At 42.9% G+C, this 23,236-nt stretch overlaps 1 protein-coding gene across 1 annotated transcript in view; it reads left to right on the top strand.

The window, feature by feature from the left end:
• Window positions 1-5,802: 5,802 nt before the first annotated feature.
• ZDHHC20 (zinc finger DHHC-type palmitoyltransferase 20) overlaps window positions 5,803-23,236 on the top strand; it is a 49,220-nt gene continuing 31,786 nt past the window's right edge. Inside the window, exon 1 of the mRNA XM_059838729.1 lies at window positions 5,803-5,991. Coding sequence (XP_059694712.1) covers window positions 5,874-5,991 — 118 coding nt within the window. The 5' untranslated portion in view covers window positions 5,803-5,873. The remainder of the gene's footprint in view (window positions 5,992-23,236) is intronic.

The raw sequence follows: 23,236 nt of genomic DNA, 5'->3' as shown, positions 1-23,236 counted from the left end.
CCTACAGCATATAACTGCTTTACAGAATTTTAGTTGTTGTATCCCCATAACACTTCTTACATTTCTTTGTTTGTTTACTTTAAGATCCTGTCTAAGAACCATTTATTCTTCATTTCCAAGTGAAGCAAAGGCAAAAATGCAGTGTGATATACTAGAAGTAACCAAAACTCATTGATTGTTGCTAGAAATTAATTATGGTGTCTCAGTTTGTACAAGCCTCTTTCTAAAAGCAGAAGTCCCTTTGGATTCAAACCAAGCTGGCAGGTTTTAACAAAACAGGCAACAATGAGGAGTACATGTTCTGCACAGCAGACAAACAACCAGGCCATGGACTGTGGTTTCATGGCACTTCACATGTTCAGTGCATATAACATAAAAAGGATCACTGCCCATAAAGGACAAAAATGGGAACAACCCCGTTGTTAGAGGAAGTATAAAATTCAGGTATATTGACCATACTTGGACTAAAACATAGAAATGGATTGATAACTGTACATCAGAATTTAAACATAGTTTTCTTCTCGTGCTGGAGTTCTCACAGGAGAGGGCAAGCATGCCTCATACCTTCAGTTTTAATTTTTCCTGTAAAATCGTCACGGCTGGGTCAGGAAACTACTCCAATGCAGAAAAAAGCCTTCAGTCATTCTAAACAGAAAATATGTGCCCAAATGATGTTGTGGTCATTATTAGTGAGATCCACGTGTCCCCAACAAATAGCTCCTGTAATGCATTTGGTCACAAGGGAAGCATGAAGATGAGCATGGCAGATGTAGACACACTCTTCTAGTGCCCAGCTGGCCACAGAAACTCCTGCTACAGAAGCTGAAGATGTCATCCAACAAGAAGCCAAAAGCCCTTTGCAGAACAGAAAAACTGAGAGACTTGAGCACGCACAAAATTAATCAGTGAACAAATGTGTGTCTCTTCAGTCATTTATTTGAACGCTTCCCGTTGGCTTTGTTTATTAAACAATTCCTAGCTGACTCAATAATAAAAAAAATTGTACAACATATGTGGAGACAGATTTCCCATTAGGCTGATGTTGGCTTAGTTAATAACGTTTCCAGTTCATTAACTGGAGTGCCCTAGTGCAGAGCTCTACTTGCTGTCCTGGGCTGCTGCTCCTGCACACCGACATCGCAGGGAGCCTGCTCAGCACTGCTCACACCTGCAGGGGCTTAGCCACAGCACCTCGTGCCCTGAGGAGTAAAAGGCCATGGTTTTTCCTCACCTGTGTGCCCGTTGTGAGTTTAGATCGGATGATAGGGGAAAAAAACTTCAGATAAAGGTTTGTCAAGCACTGGAATAGGCTGCCTAGGGAGGCAATTGTGTCACCATCCCTGGAGGTGAAAAGATGTGTAGATGTGGTACTTGGGGACATGGTTTAGTGGTGGTAGACATGGCAATGCTGGATCAATGGCTGGACTTGGTGATCTTGGAAGTCTTTTAAAAATGATTCTGTGATTCTCTTCTGTCTCTGGCAGAAGCCTGGCCTGCCTTTCCAGGCTGAGCGAGTGGTGGAAGTAACATGGGATGGCATCAGGCCATGGGAGAATGGACACAACACCTTGCAGAGCACTGTTTATGGCTGGGTTTGTGTTGGCCAGATTTCAGACACACAGATCTGAAAAGCTGGAAGGAGGAATATTCCATAGGTAATTCAGAGGAATGTGTGGGAGTTTTTCTCATGGGATTTCAGATGCAAGCTCACTGCTCTGAAACAGCCTTGGAGGGCCTGGCCTTTCTCCGTGGGCTGCAAGAGGAGCACAGATGAGCCTCGCTGGACTCTGTGAATGCCACAAAAACTTCCCTGGAGGAGGGATGTTCTACACAGGCATTCTACCACAACACTATGCCTCAGGTCCACTGCTCTAGGGGAAATTTCTCAGCTTTAATGTCAGCCCATGGAGCAACTGGTAGCTCTAAATCACCCCAAAGAAAACCAGTTGTTTTAATTTAAGACTTCCCAATAAAGTGTTTTAAATTTTTCTTCTTTTTTCAGGATACAGATTATTTGTTTTAAATTATGGCCTCTTAATGTGTTTTAATCTACTTTGAAACTGATATTATTGGAATGAGCAAACATTACTGAAAACATGGTGTACATCACTTAAATAATGCACAGAAGGTAATTCCTAGAGCAGTGGCAGGTGAGTCACAGGGTAGATGACATTCACTATTGAAAAGAAAGGATACCAAAATACAATGCTGAGCCACTAATCTTTAGAAAAGGACACTAATTAAATAAGTCCTAAAGTCCTAAAATAAGAAACAGAAGAGCTATTAGAATAAATTAAAATTTAGCAAACATGAATATCATTGAACAGAAGGAGGCTAGGTAAGCAAGAACTGAATAAATATTGCTGAAATTAGGTTTTTTAAAATGCTGTTTGACCAAAAATTCATCCTCACAATTTATAAATTTGATCCAATGCAAAAAATGGTAATTGGTGTGTACATAATTACATGATCTGTACTGGAATGTGAAGAGCAAATACTTTACATAATCTCTGTTGGTTTTCTGTGTACATCATGAATTCAAATCCTCCAAAAATTTTATTAGTCTCATATTACAAGGAATAAATGAGAGAAATTATTATTTTGCATCAATCTTCATCTAAGAGGTTTGGTTGCTTCTGCCTTGGGATTGCATGCTCCTGGAGTTTAGGATGAGCTACTTTGAGAGGGAAAAATTACAGAAGCAAAACAGAGATGAAATTGTTGTAGACTCTAACCTCTAAATAGTAAAAAGAGAAATTCTGAGTAACAGGAGTGTTTGCAGTGCCTTGCTCTGGGACCAACAAACATCTGGAAGACTGCAAAAGACCCTAACTGGTGCTGAGGCTGTGAGGGGAAATGTTTAACTTCTCTTACACATTTTTCCATGTGACTAAAGCAGGTGGGCAGCCAGAAGTGAAGGTGTGATGTGAAAATGGACAGGAGATGCCTTTTGGTTTTCAATATTTGACAGTCATGGGATCCAGTGAGAATGTGGTGAGCAGGTATATCCCCCAACATGGCATTCTGAGTTGCTCTTCAGTTTCCCAGAGTCTGTTCCAAGTGTCATTTCTTGTCCCTCCCTACAAATGAGGCAGCAAAGTTTGTACAAAGCTGCACTGCAGCCATTTGAATCCAAACAGGTGTTCAGCAATTCCTAGCAGAGCTTCCTTCCATCCCGCGTGACTTCTCTTCAAGGAGCTGATTTCTTCTCAAGAGGTCCTTGTAGAGATATCCCAGGTGGCTTTCAGGAGTGGAAGATGATAGATCCTGCCAGCTCTGCCAAGGGGCTTCTTGTGCAGCAAAACTCCTCAGTGGGGGGCACTGTCTGGGGATAAATAATCCCTCTCTGCCACCTCACAACCTTGGTGTTGTCCTTGTTTAATTCAGTCACTTCAGTTTCTGTCATTCTGAAAACGCTGCACAGAAATGCTGCTGGACTGTAGCTGATATAGTTTGTCCTGTCCAAAGTTTATACTGCAGCCACTGGCCTTCCATCCTGCCCAAGGCATCTGTCTGACCCAGAACTGAAATGCCAGCCGTGTCACAGCTTCCAGCTTTGCCAGCCTCAGACTCCATCCAAACGACATGCAGTGGCTGTTCCTGCAGCTCAGTATGGACCTGCTAAAAGGGGGGGAATGTCAACACACGCATGGCTCCACTGATACCTCTGTGGATGAAACTGCAGTCAGCATCAGCAGGGAAGACGGATAGGGAGGATCATGTTTCATCTCCTCACATCTTCCCTAGCATAGTGAACTATTTGCTGGCTAAACCATTTTATTCATGGCCGTGCTCCTTAGTCTTCATGTTAGGAATTGTGCTTATTGTGAATGGGATTTTGTCAGAAAAGTTGGTGGAAGCGCAGCCAAGAGGATGGTCAATGCACAGTAACACCCAGGAGTCAGTTACAGCCACAGTAACATGCAGGACATTCTTGGTAAAAGTTGTTTATAGTTCAGGTCCAGGTCCCTTCTCCTTAGGTTCCTTAGGGGTGATTATGGTTGTGCTGGTTTGACAGTTATTAAGTTGAAGGTCTCTTCCAACCTTGATGATTCTTTGATTCTGTTAACAGGCAAGGCCATAGCAACTGCCTCTGTCCTGCCAAGGCAATCTCACTGCTGCTGCCCAGCACACCAACTCCAGGGGCTCACAGGGACTACAGGGCACCAGCCCTGTTGTGTCCAAGCCTTCTTTCAGGGCACTCTTGTGAGCAGGTCCAGCCTCACCCCTCACCTCAGCATCATGGATGCTGTCTGCACCCTATGGATGGAATACCGTCTGTACCCTATGGAGGGGAGGGATACTGTCTGTACCCTATGGATGGGATGCTGCCTGTTCCCTAGGAATGAGATGCTGTCTGTTCCCTATGGGCGCTGTCTGTTCCCGATGGGATGCTGTCTGTTCCCTATGGGTGCTGTCTGTACCCTATGGATGGGATGCTGTCTGTTCCCTATGGGCGCTGTCTGTTCCCTATGGGTGCTGTCTGTACCCTATGGATGGGATGCTGTCTGTTCCCTATGGGTGCTGTCTGTTCAGTTTCCCTCGGCTCGGAAGGCCCCTCTTGCTGCCGCCAGGTGGCGCCAGAGCGCCGCGGGAGCCGCCTGGGGCCAGGGACGCGCTCCTGGCTCGACCACCCTGCGGCTCGGCAGGGAGATGGGGAATTTTGCCATGACGCGGGCCGCTCCGTCCCGGCATCCCACCCACAGCAATGCCAGAGTAAGGCTAAAGATTTCAGGCGCTCCGCAGTCTGAGCCCCGCAAGGCAGCGCCGGCGGCGGTGCCCGCCCGAGGCCGCGGTGTGGCCGCAGCTGCCAGGCGCTCGGCGCCGTTCAGGAGAAGCCGGTGAAACAAAGAGCAGTAAGTGGTTCATAAGTTCCCTTTGCGGCACCCAACAGGCTCATTGAGCGGTGTAAGTGCCCGGCGCGCAGGGGCAGGCAGCAGCCCGGCAGCGCCCGGAGCTGTCCCACCGCCTTCCCGCCCGGTACCGACCCGTCCGGCCAGGACCGGAAAAAGACAAAACCTGGAGGTTTAAGAGCAGGTTTTATGGCTGGAGGAGGATCTCGCCGGTGCGAACAGGGGGAGGCGGAGGGCGGCTGTCCCCCGAGGTGCAATGGCGAAGGATGCATCTGGAAGAATGTGGCCAGCAGGTCGAAGGAGGGGATCCTCCCCACGACTCAGCCCCATTGAGGCCACATCTGGAGTGCTGTGTCTCCTTCTGGGCTCCTCAGTACAAGAAAGACAAGCTGCTTCTGGAGAGGGTCCGGTGGAGGACCGCAAGGATAATTAAGGATCTTGAGCATCTCTCTTATGAGGAGAGACTCCAGGAGCTGGGCCTGTTTAGTCTAGAGAGGAGAAGACTGAGTGGAAATCTCGTCAATGCATATAAATATCTCCAAGGCAGGTGCCAAGGGGATGGGGCCAGTCACTTCTCAGTGGTGCTCAGTGACAGGACGAGGAGCAATAGCCATAAACTAAAACACAAGTTTCACCTCAAGACGAGGAAGAACTTTCCTTGGAGAGTGGGCAGAGCACAGGAACAGGCTGCCCTGGCAGGTCATAGAGTCTTCCTCTCTGGAGAGATTCCAAACCCACCTGGACGCGTTCCTGTGTCACCTTCTCTGGGTGACCGTGCCTTGCCAAGGGGGGTTGGACCGGATGATCTCCAAAGGTGCCTTCCATCCCTTACCGTTCTGCGGTCCAGAGGCGTTCCGGCACCCCAAGAAGGGGGCGGTGGCGGGCGCTGGGGCCGCCCCTGTCCCGCCCACTGCGGCCCGCCCAGGGCCCGCCCGGGGCCGGCTCCGCAGCGGCGGCCGGAGCTGCAGCCGCCGCCCGCCCGTCGCAGCGCCGGCGCTGCCGCGGTGCCCGGCAGGGAAGATGGCGCCGTCCCACGTCCTCAAGTGCTGCCAGAAGGTGCTGGCCTGGGTGCCCGTGGCCTTCATCGCCCTGGTCGTGGCCTGGTCCTACTACGCCTACGTGGTGGAGCTCTGTGTGTGTGAGTGGACCGGGAGGGTCGCGGGCGCCGGGAGCTGCCGGCCGGGCGGGCAGGACCCTCCGCCGGCCGCCTCCTCCTCCCCTGCGCCCCGGCGGGCTCGCTTCTCCCCGCGCCCGCCTCAGGCTTTGGCTCAGGCGGCGGAAGGAGACCCTGCCTCGGGCGCTCCCTTCGGGCCGGGCTTACCTGTTGTCCTCCCTCCCTCAGGTGCCTCATGGTGGCGGGGTCCCGGCCCGGGGCCGCCTGTGGAGGTCCAGGGGAGAGGAGGAGGCCCAGGGTGCTTCGTCTGGGGACAGGGACTTCTCGAGAGCTCAGCCCCTCGTGTCTCCTCGTGAGGAGTTTCCCCTCTATTTTACTGTTGTTCATCCATCTGATCTATCAAATGACTCCTTAAGGAGGTATAGGGGATTCCCCTCCCTCCTTTTCATTCAGAAGCCCGGTGCCGTTGAAGTATTATGAGGCTGGAAACATCCAATTTAAGCGGGCTGGGGAAAGGATTTAGGTCTTACGGGGTTTTGTCAGGCCATATCCAGGCTTTCTGGACGAGTGCTCGTCTTTATATGACTTGCAGCCGGTGTCGGTCAGGGCGATATTTACCCTTTACCGTCTTCAGGAGGAAAGTCCCGTTCCGGAGGATGTTGGCTTTCCCTGGGCAGGGTAAATGGAGGGGAACTGTGATGTGCAGTATTCATCAGAATTGCTGAAACTTGGAAGCAGCATAGGAAAAAATAAGGAACGGATTATTGAGCATTTAGCGTGCTTAAGTGAGGAAGCTGAAATGAGGAAGAACCTCGAAAGTACTAAGAACTATTTTAAGCTGCACATAGGTCTGTCTAGTGTCTGCAAGTCCTGGTACTACTTCTTACTTGTGTAAACTACATGCTTTGATATCCCTAGCTAGAAAAAAAAATGTTTGCATGTACTTTGTATCTGAGTAAACTGGTATAGACAGCCTTCCATTGACAATAATCAGTTTGGTTTTTTCTGCAATGACTTAGTATTTTGGATAACTTTTCTGTACGCTGATGTTATTTCACAGCTCTTTGTATATGGAGATCTAGACCAGAACATGAACCACTGGCACAAATGTTATTTAAACTTTAAATAGTAGAGACATAGCTGTAAAATAATGCTTGTTGAGGTACGATGTGATATGTTGACATGAGATACACTTGCATATTTGCAGCCTATCCAAACTTGCCAAGTAACCATTTTTCAGTTGTCTATGTGAATAAATAGATTTTCTGGGAAATCATGCTTAAAACTGTAAACATTTGAAAACAAATTTGAAAACAAATTTGAGTCAGTCTACTGGAGGTCTGGGGCATGGGTGGCTGTAACAGTAGTCCTGAAAGGGGCTGTGTGAGGTTATAGATTCACATTTTACAAGTTTTCTGTGCCCTCTACAGTCTAATTAGTATGACAAAAGGCAGATTAGGGCTGTTTTTAAACAAAGAACCAAAACTCTGGGATTAAGAGGCTTGGCTAGGGTCGAACAGGTGGTCTCTGCTTGAATTGGGAACAGAGCCTCAAGCTCTGAGTCCCAGCTTTGTGTCTTGATCACAGAATGGGTCAGGACTAGATGCTGGTGAATGATTTGTCCATCGTGAACATAGAGAAGCTGAAAAGAGCTCTTCTGAGTTCATTGCGGTGTCATTTGTGTGAAAATTATTGAGAAGATTGGCTCCTGTTGATGCAAGAGCTTCTGTCAAGTCTGGCTTCTAGAAGACTGGCACTTTCTGCTCTCGAATCAGCTCTATTAATGTCTGTGCATACAGGCTTTTAAGAAAAAGTGTCATTTAATAAGCAAAATATTTACTGACTTCTGTTGCTGCCACTGAATTTTTCAGTTGTTACTTGTCTAAATCATGCTCAAGGACCAAGGATTTCATTTGTCTTGTGAGTTTTTCCTGTTGTGAGTTTGGAGGGTTTTGTTTTTTGTTGTTTATTTTTAATCTGTTGAATTTTGTTTACACTCCTGAGAAAAAGTCATCTCACCAAGTGAGAGGAAAGGGATTTTGTGTTTGGGTCTTTTTGGCATTGTGGGCTTTTTCCTTTGCATGTTTTTACTCTGCGGTTGAGTTCAAACCATGGTTGAGAGGATTTAGAGCAAAATACAAGATTTTCTGTTTGTCTTGGCAGGTAGGTTTTCTTCCTGCTGGTGCTCCCTATGTTCTGTTTGTTTTGGGAAGGACAGGACTGTGTGCTATGAGGAAGAGCAAGGATGTGCCTCCAGCACACAGTTAATGAATGAGGCAACGCTGGCCTTTGCCGGTGTTAGCATGGGGCGGGTGCAGAAGCAGGGATATGGCTTTGGTAAGAGGCTGCTCTGTGCCTACTAAAGGAAAGAGAGATGGAGGAAGGGAAGCTTTAGAAATGAGGAGACACAATAGAAAATTTCGAGTAAATACTGGGTAAAAGAGAAATTGAAACCCCACAGACATCAGTGTTTTTTCGAAGTTTATTCTTAAAACTAGCAATAATTGTTCAGATGTGATGCTAACAAGGAAACAGGAAGAAGGAAAGCCTGTATTTTCCCAATTATTACTTCTTCCTGGTTTGTTGGGTTTTTTTCCCTTGTAGTCTTTGGTCATTTATCAAAGGTTGAACATATATTCAGTTAGTAGATCAAGTGGGGAGCCAGAATTAGTGTAGTATCATGATGGTGAAGTTGGGGCTGCTTCTTTTGTCACCTCACCCTTTTCCTTTCAGTTTTGCTTCTCTGTGCTGCTTGCCCCACCCTCCTCTGATGGGGTACTCACATATTGCTCAATTCTTTTGGTGTCTGATGGACTCAGGCTTCTCTGTAATTCACTCCTAGTATGTATTTACTGGATTATGCCTCTTCTATAACCCTAAATTATATTACTTACACACTGGCTGTGAACACCGAGGAGGACTGGTGTGGATAAGATGAAAGGAGACTCATGAGCTTGTCTATTGTTTTCCTCCCATGGGAACTGCCAGCATCATTCTGTCTCTCCGAAGATATTGAACAGGGGCTTGTTTAGACCACTACTGCTGTGTAGTTGTGATCCATCAAGTAAATTAGCTATTAAGCTAATTGGAAAGGTGAAAACAGCCAAATGTGTGTAAGTTGAGGGAATGTCAGCATAGTGTAAAAATTCAGTGAATATGTGTAATTAAAGGAACTACAAAAGACTCAAGGCAGGTCTCCAGAGGGCTTTTTAAGTGTTTTGAAGTAGAAAAATCTGACTGAACACTTTCTTAGTAGATTATTTCTTCTTTTCACATATAACTTGCCCAGACCTCTGTTTGCCAGTAAACACACCTAGCAATACATAAAGGATGTTGTAAAATAGCTTTTTGTTAGTTTGAAACCATTTAATGTGTTCCTTTGTGTAATCAAAACATGTTTTGCTTTAACATTGCTTTTGTAAACAATGGCTATATTATGCTGCTGCTGAATTGGACTGATTGTGTTTGCTTACCACATCCCTCAGATGCTCAGAAAGAGTGAAGCACTTCTCTCGTGGTTCGCTTTCATTTATGGCTGGCTTGGATCTTATTATCTATCCCAAATGTTTTTGTAGGTGGTGGGCTGTAGTGCAGACTGGTTAGAGGGTGGTCACAAGACACTGTTTTGCCACATGTAGTTGGTTGGGTGAAGGCAGCTTATTTCTTACAGGCAACCCTTTTGCTGAAACACTTGCAGACTTTGGTAGTGCAGTCTTGCACTGAGAAAAAGAGGAGTGAGTTAACTTTGAGTTGTCTGCAACCCCTAACTAAAGTGTTACGACTGGTGTTATTAAAAAGAAAAAAAAAAAACAACTAAAAATCCTGATCAGGTTAGCTTTTTACTTCTATACTGAAGACTGCATTTTCTGAAAATCACAGTCCTGACTCTTCTCTTGAGCCAGGAGTTTTCAGGATAATGACTTTTTTACATATTTAGTAGGCTTGTGAATGAATGAGTGTTTTCATGCCTCAGGGTCTGCAAAGTATGGAGAACTCTGATTTTGAAAGCTATGGGAGAAACTAGTTGTGTATTCTTTTCATAGCATCTAGTTACAGAAGGTATCTTTTTTTTTTGATACAGTGTAATGTCTGGGGTGTCTAAAATCCTGGCAAATAAAGCAGTTTGTAATTTAGAATGCATAACTTCGTGTTAGTACAAATTATATTCCTTGCTGTTCCAGGAGACTGCAATGTCTCTTGTCAGTAGGGAGCTAGATCCGATTTCCCCAAAGCATGGCCCTTCTGAGAAGCACACAGTGATCCCTTGTAACACTCCCCATCTGAAGAGTCAGTTGCCTAAACAGAGAGAAGGTAATTCCATCTGCCTCCTCCGAAAGAAATCTCTACTGAAAATGCTAATGCAATATCTCTCAAGCAATGGCAAGGTGATACCAACAGCAGTTCTGATTTCAAACTACAGAAAAAGCTGAAGTATCAGCACTGAGGTACAACATTTGCATGTTAAACATGTAAAAGGCATTCCCGTAGGAAAAGAGGGTCACCTGTCAATAAAAGGAAAGCAAATTAAACAGGTGAGATCATTAATTAGTTAACTATGTTTATGTGCCTCTCATGAATTTAAAAATACAGAAATTGAACCACTCTGCATACACTTAATTTTGTTGTAATCTCTTAGCATAAGCATGCATATTATCATCTTAAATGAGAACCTTTTCTGTTATTATAAATAATTAGAATTCCTGTTGAGGGGGTCAGACTGGATACAGATTATTAGAAAACTAAGTGCTCAGCTGAGGAGAAAGATTATCCTCTATGGTGCCTTGCACTGTATTGGTCATACTAGTTTATAGGGACAGGTGGACATGTGCCTTTTATATTACAATGCAATCTGCTCTCTTGGCAGTCCTCTAATGAAAAAAATTGTTCCAAGTGCAACAGACTGGTTTCTTGAGGAGTTATCTTGTATCTGCTCTTTCTTCCGTCATCGGAAGGACTCCATCCCTCTTTTCTCTCCCAGCCCTCTATCTGCAGTGCCTGCCCCAGCCCCTGCATCTGCTAAACCATTCCTGACAGCTCTGCAGCAGTTGGCATCTTTCCTTGATTCCTAATTAGTATCTGGTCAAAAAGAAGTGTGGTGCAGTGACCAGTTCGGTGTTGCCTAGCTTGCTCAGGGGACTAGGCAGAAAATGAGCAGCTGAGCTCAGAGCAGCTCTCTGCCAACAGGGAGTTTGGGCTTGTCTCTTCTGCTGTCCAGCAGCTTTGATGTGACTTTGTGGTGCATACTTTGTATGGGACTACCCTGAGCCTCAGCACTTGTCTGAAACTGGTCCGTGGGCAGGATGAGTTTGGAGTAGGGTAGAAAAGGGGCTTACTTAGGGAAGGCAAGGAGCTGAGTAAGTGTCTGAGCTAAAGTAGGAGCTCTTCCTGTGGTTTTACTTTCTTGTAGCCATGATCACTCATTGCTGCAATGCTTCCTGATTGCCTTCTAGATGTGGACTATAAAACTTTTCTTCTTGCTTTGAAAGGGCTTGGATACCATGAGTACTTAATATTATGGAAAATAACTTCTCTCAGTTTTTCTCTGGTAATAGCAGTAGGAGATTTCTGTATGCCTCTAGAGTTAGAAGAGTGATCTAAATGTCACTTTCATTTTTAATCAGGAGTTTTATGTTCCTCGTCACTTATGAGTCTCTGTTTTCCTACAAGACGCTGTGGATAAAAGGACCAGAATTTCAAGCATGTATTTTCAGTAGACATTACTTTGAGATCATTGACCCTCTACATACAGTGAACTTCAGGTTCTTCTGTCTGTTGAAATTTCAATAATTAAAACTTTGTTCTCTACTGACTCATATTTTTATGAGTTAATGTAATATGCTTTTCAGAATCAAAGAATTTGCAGGGTTTAAAGATGGATTTCAGAGCTGAGTTCTCATATACCTATGATAGTTGAAATGCTTGGATGGCACTGGACCTGCTTTTACTCTTGGAACTTGAGACTGTGATGGAAAATGAGAGTAAGATAGATTCTAATTGTCTGCCTAAAGTTGTGCCTGTAAATGCTGAGGGTTCATGCTGTTCATTTTTCACTCATTCAGAGCATCACTTTGTTAAACAGTTTCCTGCAACTGTGAGATTTTATGCTGGTTTAACATGTACTTTTCTTACAAGTGTTACAAACTGTAGGTTCCTGAAAAGGCTTTTATGGAGTTTTGATCTCAGTCATTAACTTCTTCCAGCTGGTGCATAATCTTCCAGTAATAGGACAAGTATCCATTTTTTTCTCATTAGAATGTATAAAATGTAACAGAAACATTTGGAAAGTAAGCACAGACCACTTGTTTTGTGTAAGCTGAATCTCCACCAAGGTGTGATTCAGTTATAAAAGAGATAATGAGATTGCAACAAATTCATTTGTTCTTTTAGCCGCTTCACCAATAATACCTTCTTCTGCTGTCGCTAAACTGTTTTCTCTGGGATGTGCTTAACTCCTTCTATCCTGCATCAAGAAACAAAAAAGCCGGTTTTTTCCCACTTTCTGCTTTCCTTCACCCCCACAATCTTCAGTGGAATACCTAATCTTTGACCCTCTTCCCTTATCTGTGCTAGAAGTCAAGTTCCCCCTCTGCAGCATTTCAAGCCTCTGCTTTTCCTTTTTTCTCAAACAACCAAGTGGCTCATCCATTCCTTTTTCATCTTTTCTTCTGACTCTTAAAATTTTCTTGTGAGATTGTCAAAGGCAAGAGGATCACGAGCAGCATGCTTTGCCTGTGCAGTTTCTGCAGCAGTCTCTCTGGTGTGTACATGGTGCAGCATTATCTTAAATGTGAAGCATGGAACCATTTCAATCATATGATCTACAGAGAGAGGGTTTCAAAGCAGCAGTCTTTTGTTTGTGGGATTTTGCTTGTGCATCTCGATGTGTGTTTGTTTCCAGTGTGGGCAATTTTTATGCATCTCTTGTGAAGTGCTAAGCACAGAGATAGCTGTTTGGGCTTTGGTTTTTTTTTTTTTTTTTCCCCTTTTTTAAACCTTTTTGTGACAAAAAAAATTTAGAGCTTGAAGAAATTCCTCTAGAATTAGGCAAGCTGCCAGTGCAGAGAGAATGAAACAAAGTTTAGATTAAATTTAAATAACCTTGAAAGAAACAGACATTATTTGTTTGAGGAGACCTAAATACATAGTTATTGTATAAGCTGGTTTGCAGTTGTGTGTGGGGGACTTAAAACTTATGTCAAGTGCCTCATCTACTGCCTTGTCATGGGTGTGAATGCAGAGAACCTGTTACTGTATCATTCTTCCTTACAAGTAGTCATTGCTTTTAGCTTTGTCAAGTTTGGATTAAAAAAATGAGACAGGAAGTGTATTTCCACAGATTGCTTTGTGATTGAAGGATTTCACATCTGTTGGTTTGTGACCTGCAGATTTACCCTGAACATTGCAAAGGAGACCAAAACTTGGAGCAGAGCTGTTGGAACAGTCTGGTTTCTGTTCTGTTTTGAAAAATCCTATGTGACTAACACTCAAGTAGGTTTTTTTACAGTATCTGAAAGAGGATGCAATGTACGCATAGGATTTTTGTGGGGATGTTTTGTGTGCATATATTTTATCTATTTAATCTGCTGCTCCTAAAGTTTCATGTTGGGGGGTTTAAATAATTGTATTTTTAAAAAGTTTGGCTTTGTAATTGCCTGCAGAGATATTATGGCTGTGTTCCATGGTAGATACCTGCTGAGATAAAGCTAAAGCAGCAAGTGGTGCAGAGAATAGGCTTGAACTTCTGTAATAATTAATAATTTAGACAAATCATAAGCTTTGGCAATGGAAAGCTTAAAGACCATTGAGTACTAGATTCAATTATTTTTTTCTCTTTTGTATGGCTATTTTCTGTTAACATCCTCAAAGCTGTAAATATCCTACGTTTCTCACTACTTCCCACACTTGCAGAACCCTATTGCCAAGTTAAGAGTGGAAGTGGGAATCTGTTTGTGAGCAGAAACAATGATCTTGGAGAGCTTTTAGGCATATGCAGGGCCTCAGGAGCTGCACTTCCATGCCTCAGGATTTGTGGTAGTCTCCCACCACGTGATAGTGCTCTCTGGAGTCTTTAGTCAAGAGATGTACAACCTGCCCCCATCCCAAATGATGTTTCTGTGTATCCTCTCAGGAGACAAATCCTCCCAGATTTAAGGATCTGGGCCAACTCACACCTGGTTGTAGGTCTTTAGAAGCAATCACTCTCCTGATCTAACTTCCTCCAACTCACTGTGGTTGCTGACTTTTTTGTTAAACCAGCAGCAGTCGTTTCTTGGACATCACAAACATTGGTTCCCACCAGAGTGCCCCACTCCAGTACTTCATCTACAACCATGTATGTTCTTGCAACTGTGTTACTACAGTGGGGGATAGCCTAGGAAGATGACAGAAGTTATTTCTCTCTGTAGGAGCCATGCACACTTTAAGCCCAGCTTGTTTCTTGTTAGGCAGTGTGCCAGCCCTGCTATGTTACCTCCAGTGCTTTTCCCTGGGAGCCCTAATGCATCTCTGAGGAGCAGTAGACAGAACTGTTCTCCCCTTGGCACACATTTCAGTAGGATTTACAGTATTTCAGTTAATGTTCTTTCTTAGAGTCCTGACTTTATGCTTTCCAAGAAGATGTGGTGAACTGTCAGCAGGCAGGTGAGCTCTGAGGATTTTTTTGGTTTATTTGTTTGCTGGAAGCAATAGTTACTGAATTAGAGCTCTTGGATGATAGGCTGTGCTCCTTTGTATGCTTGCCTCTCTGTTAGCTCTGGACTACTATGAAAGATTTAGTCTAGATGTTCTGGAGTATCCAAAAATCCCTTTGCCGTGGCTCGTACTGTCTTTGTGCTTTCACTTTTTCATATTCCTAGGTAATCTGGTACTTAAATGACACCTGGTGCAACAAAATGGTGTCCTTCTGACCTTGTCCTCTATCCAAAACTTTCTGTCCTTCTATTACCAGTGGTTTTTTTCTCTGCTATTATTTCTTCCTTTTTGCAAAGAAGCTAGAGGGTGTAGATTTAGCTAGTCAAGCTTTGTCTCAGTCTAAGTAAGGTTTAATGTATAACATTTGATTTTATGAAAAGAACAAGCAGCAAAGCCTCCAGCATCAAAACATGGCAGCGTTTATTACCAATCAACTGGATAAGCCATATATGAACAGATTCCCTAAATCACCATGAGAAGTCTTTAAACCTTTGTTTATTCCAGAAATATTTTTATAATTTTAAAAATACTAAATATTTATTAATATTTACTAGTCCAGTTTGTTGAAGACAGGAGTTCCCCATCACTACTCTCCCACAACCGATATACTTGTTTTTAAATGACATGTTTTTCAATACAAAAGTTCTTTAAAGGGCTGAATCCAGGAGCTTGGCTTATTAATATCTTGATGGGAATCCATGTAGCTTACATTACTGGTTTCTCTGTTGTCAATGTACTGCTGGCTGAAAATCAACTCTTAACATAGGCAGTTCCATGTTTAACCTCAGGTGGCAAATACCAGTCAAACCTGACCAACATTGCGAACTTGAAACTTCACTTAGGGAATCCAGTGACATAATGCACAAGGGGAGGTCAGCTTGATGAGATTTCATTTCTTCCATTACTCAGGGAACTTGGTGACAGCAAAATCCTCCTCTCAGAAAACAGAGTGCCTAATACTTTGTAAGGAGATTTACTAGGAGGTCTTTGTCCGCAGAGTTTTGCAAGGAGATTTTATCCTCACATTTCAGGAAACACTTGTTGTAAGCTGGGCCAGTAAATAAGCAAGGAAACTGATTTTGGAAGAGTCTGAAGCCAAACATGAAGAAGGAGCCTGATTAGCAAAGCAGCAACCCTCCCAGCTGCTGACCATTCTCACTGCTGGCTGAGGGTTCAGGTCTGCAGGTCACAGCAGCTGTGTCAGGAATTTTCATTCTCCATGAACTGACACCTCTGCTCTCCCGCCAGCTTTGTGGAATGGATAAATGAAGACTTGCTTATTTTCATCTGTCTGGTGTAGAAGTAAATGGATTTACTAGTAATGTCCTCAGCCAAAAGACAGTCAGCTTTAAGTGACCTTTGTATTCAAGGCAGGTATTGACTGGCAGTCACAAACTGCAAATTGGTGTTCTTTTCATCAAAAAGAGTTGGCAAATTGTTGATGACTTGAAAAATACTGTTATGAAAATGTATGTTGGTTGCGTGGGATTTTTGCTTGCTTTGGTTTTTACTTTATGTGTACTGACAGGTTTTGGTATTACCTGCGGAGCACCCGATCTTGTGCAGGGTGTGTAAGACAGCTCTGTACAGCACAGTGTTTGTCAACACCAGCTGATTATCCTGTTTGTCACTCCTGTCTCTTCCAAGTGTCCTAGTAGTGTCAGCTGCAGAACTACTGGAGTTATTCCTAACACAACAAGCATTTTCACATGTATAGATACTTGAGTGTAGTGTTACTATGAGCTTGATCTGGCCAGCCCGAGGATAAATACCTTTCCTTCAAATGCAAATGTAATTAATTAGTGGTGTGGACATTAGCTAGCTCCATTCAGATGCTTCTGAGTTTCCATGCCTTTCTGTCAATTTGCTTTTTCCTGTTTGCTGATGCATCAGAGAGAGCTCAGTGATGCAAGTAAGAGCTCTCTTTGTCTTTAGAGAAGAAACCAGGCTTTCTTTTGGCTCTGTCTGATAGCTTAAAGACAATATTGGAAGCAATTTATGCACAGCACTTCCATGCTGCTGAGCAATAAAGCTGTTACTGTTATGATAAAGCAGAATTTTTGGTAAAAAATTGAATGAAGTCCAGTAATATGTGTAACCAGCTGAAGAAAGTGTGTTGAAGAAATTCTAGGGTTTATAACCCATCAAAATGCAAATAGAATGAGAAATGTCAATAGTAATTAAATAGCCAAAGAAAATCAAGTTACATTGGGGGGGTTTGAGCAATTATGGTAAACTGAAGGTGAGTAGTGCTTCTTGGGGAATGGGGCTTTTCAGGGACAGCAGACCGGGTGTATTGCTGGAGCTGAATGCTAACTTCATATTTAGAAAAATCCTTTAGTAATTTGGGCTGATACATCTCTTAATACACAGTAGTTGGTGCGGATGCAAGTGTGGGATTGAGGTTAAGACCTGGCCACACTTTCTTCTGCATGCTGACCAAGTGTAACTCTTGGTTTTGAAATAATTTTAAAAGTGCTCCCTTGTTGAGAAGACCATTAGGAGACCTTTGGTATGACTTCCAAGAATATTTTATAGATGCAGCGGTAAGGAGCCATCTGTAGGATTTTGTGGGTTCCAGCTGCCTTTGTAGCTATGTTTTTGAACTGTGTAAGTGGTAGCACAGAATTTACTGTTCCCACAATACATGGCAGAAATCTTCCCAGTTGTCATAGCTAAATTCATTGCTAAATGTAACTCAGTATCTTGCATTGCTTATGCTAATTTCTGCTGTAGACTTGTTGTATTTATGCATGTACTCTCTGTATTGAGACTGAAAAGACCTTGGTTAAATAAAAAGTTGCTTTGTTATTGTGATAAGAGAGTATTTTCTGGGCAGCCAGCCTCCAGCTGCTCTCAATTACTTGTTCTAGTGAAAGAATCATGTTCATATTGTTTAAACCATAAAACAAATCATAATGATAGCTGGTAACAAGTAACAGAAACATTCTGCAGTGCAAATTGAACTGCCTTGTTTGAAATATGAATTCATTTTTCCTGTCCCTGTGATAATGCCTCTCTGAATCCTGTACCGATGGGCATGGCGATCATGAGTGTAGGAAATGTGGTCATAAAACAGAGCATCCCCCTTTGTACCAGTGTTTCTTCCCTGGCTGCATTTTCTTCCTCCTATTTCCTCCCACCCCAGATTTCTCACACATACGCACTACCTGCAGTGCCTTTGGAGGCATCATCTTGTGATCATTTGAAATCACAAGGCAACTCTCAAGTGCTCCTGCTGAGCACAGGATGTGTGAGGAGTTTGGGCTCTGGCTTGTGCTTTAAGGCATTAGTGGCCCTGACAGCGTTTCTTTCCCCTCTTGTGACTGTGTATGACCCAGGACAGTGAGAGGCCACTCGCTGCCATTCCCCCTTCACCCCTGCAATATCCCGCTGTTTGTGGTCACACAAATTGTAGTGTGGTAGCTACTGACTTCATTGGTGGCTCAAACATGACCCCAAGTGCGAGCTCTCACTTTTTCTCTGTTTGTCTGCCATAGAGGAGTGGATAGATGGTTAAGAGGGGTAACTTTATACACCCTTGCAGCAAGAGTTGTCCACCACAGGTCACACCTCCGAAACAAGCATCGTGTCAGACCTGGCTGATGGTGCAGCTGTGCTGCAGATCGGCCCCAGGCAGTGCTGCTGCTGAGGCACGTGGTGTGGCAATGTGACTCTTGGTGCTGGCTCAGCACACAGGAGCCACATCTCCTGCAGCACCATTCTATAAAATGTTGCTTTATGAATCCCCTGGCATTGTGCTGGGAGTAGAGAAACCTGTGTCCTATTCCTGGATATCTGAAGTTGAAATACAGCTGTCTAGTAGTCATATAAAGACAATACAATTCTAAGCTCATATGGCTCAAAATTCTGCAAAGAGCATTCATGGTGGCAATTGACTGTGTGATTCCTGGACCCCCATAGCCTTTTAGCAGGGACCTGGCAACATCTTCCTGCTTTGGCTTTTGGCTACATGATGCTGTCAACTTAGTCATCTTGAGTCATTTCTCTAAAACAACTCCCGGCTGTTAAGGGAGGAGAGCACCTAGTGTGTGCCTGCCAGTTGGGAAATAAGAAATATCTCAGTGTGGGAAGGTCACAAAATTAAGGCTTTTAGAGAACAGTGTAGAAGTGCTAAGGTCTTCTTGTTCTGTTGCTGCCCTGTAACAGAAGCCAAATGAGTATTTGCTCATGGAAATTTACTCGTTGTCCTGCTTGTATCAGTAAATAGTGTTTCTATCAGCTTCTTGTGACTGATTAAGGTCTGCTTTTGCAAATGGAAATTATGTAACCATAAATCTAAGTTACACTTTCAATAAAATGCCAGTTTTTGAACAAATTAATCAGTGAGATGATGTCAGTTGTGCTTGCCTTTGCAGACAGAGCAGTGCCTGTAGGGCTTTCTGTCGAATTTCATACTGGTAACTTTTGGAAATATATGAGTGTGTATTTATTTATTTATTTATTTATTTATTTATTTATTTATTTATTTGTACCCCTTTTCATGAAAGGCGAGAAAAGTTCAGGTTGTACACCTGCCTTAACTTTTGGTGAAGGGATGCAATTGCACTTTTATCTCTCCTTCTTCCCACCCTTAAGGAATGTCAGCCAAAATGTGAATGTTACTTTGAAATTTGTGGAATGGCTGGGATAACCAAAGTGTGACTCCTGCTAAGAGCCGTTGTGAGTGTGGATGGGGAAATAAGCATAGCACTTCAGTAACAAGATCAGTTCTTGTCCTTTGCTATACTTCTATATTAGTTGGAGTTTAATTTTTTCCTCTGCCAAGAAGCCTATCTAGCTATGGAACATGCCTTTTAGAGGAGTAGGAAGATGTGATTGGGGAGGGGGGATTTTATTCCAAGCTTGAAGACAAATGTCTTTTAGCACGCCTCTTGGAAGGTCTTGGGAGATCATAGCACCTCTTTGCCTCAGAATAGCGATTTGGTTTTTTCCTATTACGCAGTAAGTTGGAAGATGCTTGAATACGTCATGGCAACCCTGAAAATAAGCCTGAAATTAAAAGCAAACCAGCTTCCTAACATATTTTTCTTTTAGAGATGAGATATTCTGAGATGTTTCCTTCTGAGATGTTTCCAGCTTAAAATGTGCTCCAAAGCTTTCTGAAGTTGACATTTCTATCACTTCACACTCCAAGAGGAATGCTTCCAACAAGTGACATTTTCCCCCAGTTTCATTTGTTACACAGCTAATGATGTCCCTGTGTCTGAAGGATTGTTTCCTGTGATAAAGCTGTAGGCTCCTGCCTCTCTCATTCTTGTGACATAGGTGAGATGAAAGATAACAGACAACAATGTGAGGAAGAGTATCTAGGAAAGTGTAACCCAACAACTGGGATCATAAAGGAAAGAGTGTCTTTGTTGCCAGGAGTGATGCTAGGTGTCTAAATCAAAATTAAGACAACTTTTTCCTCTGTGAAAGTCAAAATTGCAATTTGTCCTAAGCGGACAGAGTTATAAAGTACATTTGAATCCAGCCTAATGTAGGCTGTGTGGTGTATTTTAAAGGTAGTGTTCTGTAGAAAGGGATTCCACATAGTTCAAATTGTGTGCTTCATCTTGGAGGGACCCCAGAATGCTGGGGGGTCCAGTGTGTAAGCTGCTCCATGGACCAGCTGGCAGCGTGTTGCAGCTATGCATTTCTGGGCAAGCTGCAGCAGCATGAAGTTCAGTGTAGGCCTGTCTACCTCTCTTTACAAGCAGGTTTGCTGCACTCCTTCCTTAGACTGATTTTGGAAACCCTGAGGTAGCCAAGATAAAGCTCTGCACTGCAGACAGACAGACAAGACTTGTTCACTCCCCTGGTGCTGTAGCACTGAGAAGTTGAATCCTTTGAAATTCTGAGGCCATAGTGAAAACTCCATGTGCCTGAGCATGCAAGTGCCTGCTTCTGAGCTCTTTGCATTAGAGTAAACTGCAGCTTTCACTGTCTGGTCATGTTTTATCCTTCCCTGGCAATATCTTTCTAGAACTTCATAAATCTTCTCACAAAACCAGGAACTTAATACTGAGAAAAAAAATCCAAAGAATATTTTTCCTTTTGTAGCTGAGCAATAGACTGATATGGCAATACATTTTAAAATCCTCAAAAGAGCAGCTGTTTTACACCACTTATGTTTCTGAATCATGGGCAGTTTGTGTTGGTTGCAGTGCTTAAGGCACTAACTTTTGCTGATGCATCTATCTAGTGTATAGTGCTGTTGCATCATGAGGTTAACATATAAATCATAAGCAGTGTTTATTTTGTTTCTAAAACAAATCAATAAGCAAAAAGGCAGTGCTGCCTTGGGATTTTTCCCCCATCCCATGTCCCAAACAAGAAACCATATTTCAAAAATCTTTGAAGTGAAAATGGCACTAATTTAGCAGAAGCTGACAGCCATCTAAACATCACAAGCAGTAGAGGAGAAAAGTGATAGGGAGCAAACTTGAAACTGCAGGCCAGGGATGGTGCCCTCAATGGCAATGTCATGTTCTGTGAGGTTTTTTCCCCTGATGTAGAGTTCAAAAGCAAGAATTGATTTCTTGATGGTACCAATCCTCTTGTTAGATGGCTGGCCTAGCAAATACTTAAAAGTCTTTTTTACATGAAAATTGACTCTTAGCTTATGTGAAGAAAGGCTTTGCTTTGTAGTATAATGATCCCAGAAGACTGTTCATGTCCATCTGCTGAGTGGATTTGGACTAGTAGGGTTGCTGTTCATTTAATCTATGTGACAATGGGTATTAGAACTGTGAAAAGGATAGAAACAGTAACATTAACTTGCATGAGCCTCTGAGACAGAAGAGAACAGGACATCTTTTCATCTTTTTTTTCATCTGAGGATATTAAGGCAGGATGAAAATCACAAGCGTTTCCATGTTGGCTTTTACCTCAAACTGCAGGAGTTTCTCAAATGAAAATTGTTCTACACAGTCTAATAACTGCATTCTAACCTAAGGGACCTATGTATGAAAGAGAAATTATCTCTCTGGTGCTGTGAAGCTTAATTAATTTTTTGAAGGTTATTTAGGGATCTTTTTGATGAAGTCCCACATGTGATAAAATACTATCTTCTTTTTTCCCCCTTGTTTTTGCATGCAAAACCTGTTCATTATTTTGAGTCTTCAAACATCAGATTTGGCTCACAACTTTGTTTTGTACTGAGAGCAGAAATTAGGCTACAAATTAAGGAGTACTTTAATGACAATTATATCCAGATATCCTGAAGTTTTATAGATAACTATGTTCTCCTGCCCCCCCATAGAGGATAATTAAAAACTTTTTATATTTCTAGTTCAAGGAGATACATGTTTAGGAATGAATGTGTGCAAAGGTGTTTACTTAAGATATGAGGAGCCAAAGATAAAGCTAAATCTAAAGTACTTTTGTATTTTTTTAAGTTAAACAAACGTACTTTGCAAGCTTATTTTACCTCTGACTTTTAAAATAATTTTTATCTTCTCCTTGCATTGTTGAAAATATTTTAACTTCTCCTTGCATTGTTGAAAATATTTTAACTGGAGAAATAACACATTGGTAAAATTTTAAGCAAAAACACTCGCAGGATTTGCTTTAAAAATAATTTGGCTTCTGAAGCATGCAATGGAGTTTCAGGCAGAAACATGGGAGCGGGCTGTGCAAGTATGCATAACTGATGTGAAATGAAGCTGTTCTTTAGGATTGACCTCCTTGAGTTTGAAGGCAAGATTGTTCTATCCCAAATGGTAATTTCTTCCTCCTTTAGATGGAAGGAATCGGAACCTTTTCCATTAACTTTGCAGAGGCTTCTGTGTACAGACAGAGGGTGGATATTTAATGGAAAGGGGTGGGGGCAAGAGAGAAGGAAAAAACCCTCAAACATGTCTGAACAAAAAGATGTCATCTATACATTGAGGTATCATCTCATTATGCCTCTTGTTGCCCATGAAAAGAGGCACAGGTGCATAATGCAGTTGTAGACCCTTTCCCTGTAGGTATCTACAGGTAAGTGACAAATGCCACCTCTGTAACAAAGCTGCCCTTTCAGAAGGAATTCTGCAATGCACACTCAAGCCCTGCAGATTTAACAGTCTAGTGTGCATCTGGAAAATCTTTTGAATTGTTGCACAGGTTAATGACAGTAGAAATGTCAGAGCTGGGAGAGGGGAAGAAATGTGTAGTGAGCTGAACTGCAGGAGGCAGGGTGTGCCCTTTTAAGATTTTGCTCATGCTGGTGACCAGAAGCTTAAATTTACTGTGTAAGATGGAGGTCAGGAAGGATCCTTTCCTCACTGAGTTTCACTAATTCAGTGTCCAAGGAAGAAATCCAGCAAGGGAAGTGATATGAGCACAGCAACCAGCAAGTACAGCAGCTCTCTGTTCAGCATCATCCGTGAACTGATAAACTGAGTGTGAAGGTTTTGGAGAAGCCTGAGGGCAGGAAGATGTACTAGTCAGGCAGTGTACAAGGTAGATTTGAACAATGGAATTTGCTGTTGGCATAAAAGGAGATGAGGCTATAGGAGATAAGGAGGTGAAGAGATTTTAACTATGTATGAAGAATTAGGTCAGGGGGGGGAAAAAGCAAAAAATAGTA

This window comes from Haemorhous mexicanus, chromosome 2 (assembly GCF_027477595.1).
Source record: "Haemorhous mexicanus isolate bHaeMex1 chromosome 2, bHaeMex1.pri, whole genome shotgun sequence".
Taxonomy (NCBI): Eukaryota; Metazoa; Chordata; class Aves; order Passeriformes; family Fringillidae; genus Haemorhous; species Haemorhous mexicanus.
This window is presented reverse-complemented; position numbering and strand designations above follow the sequence as displayed.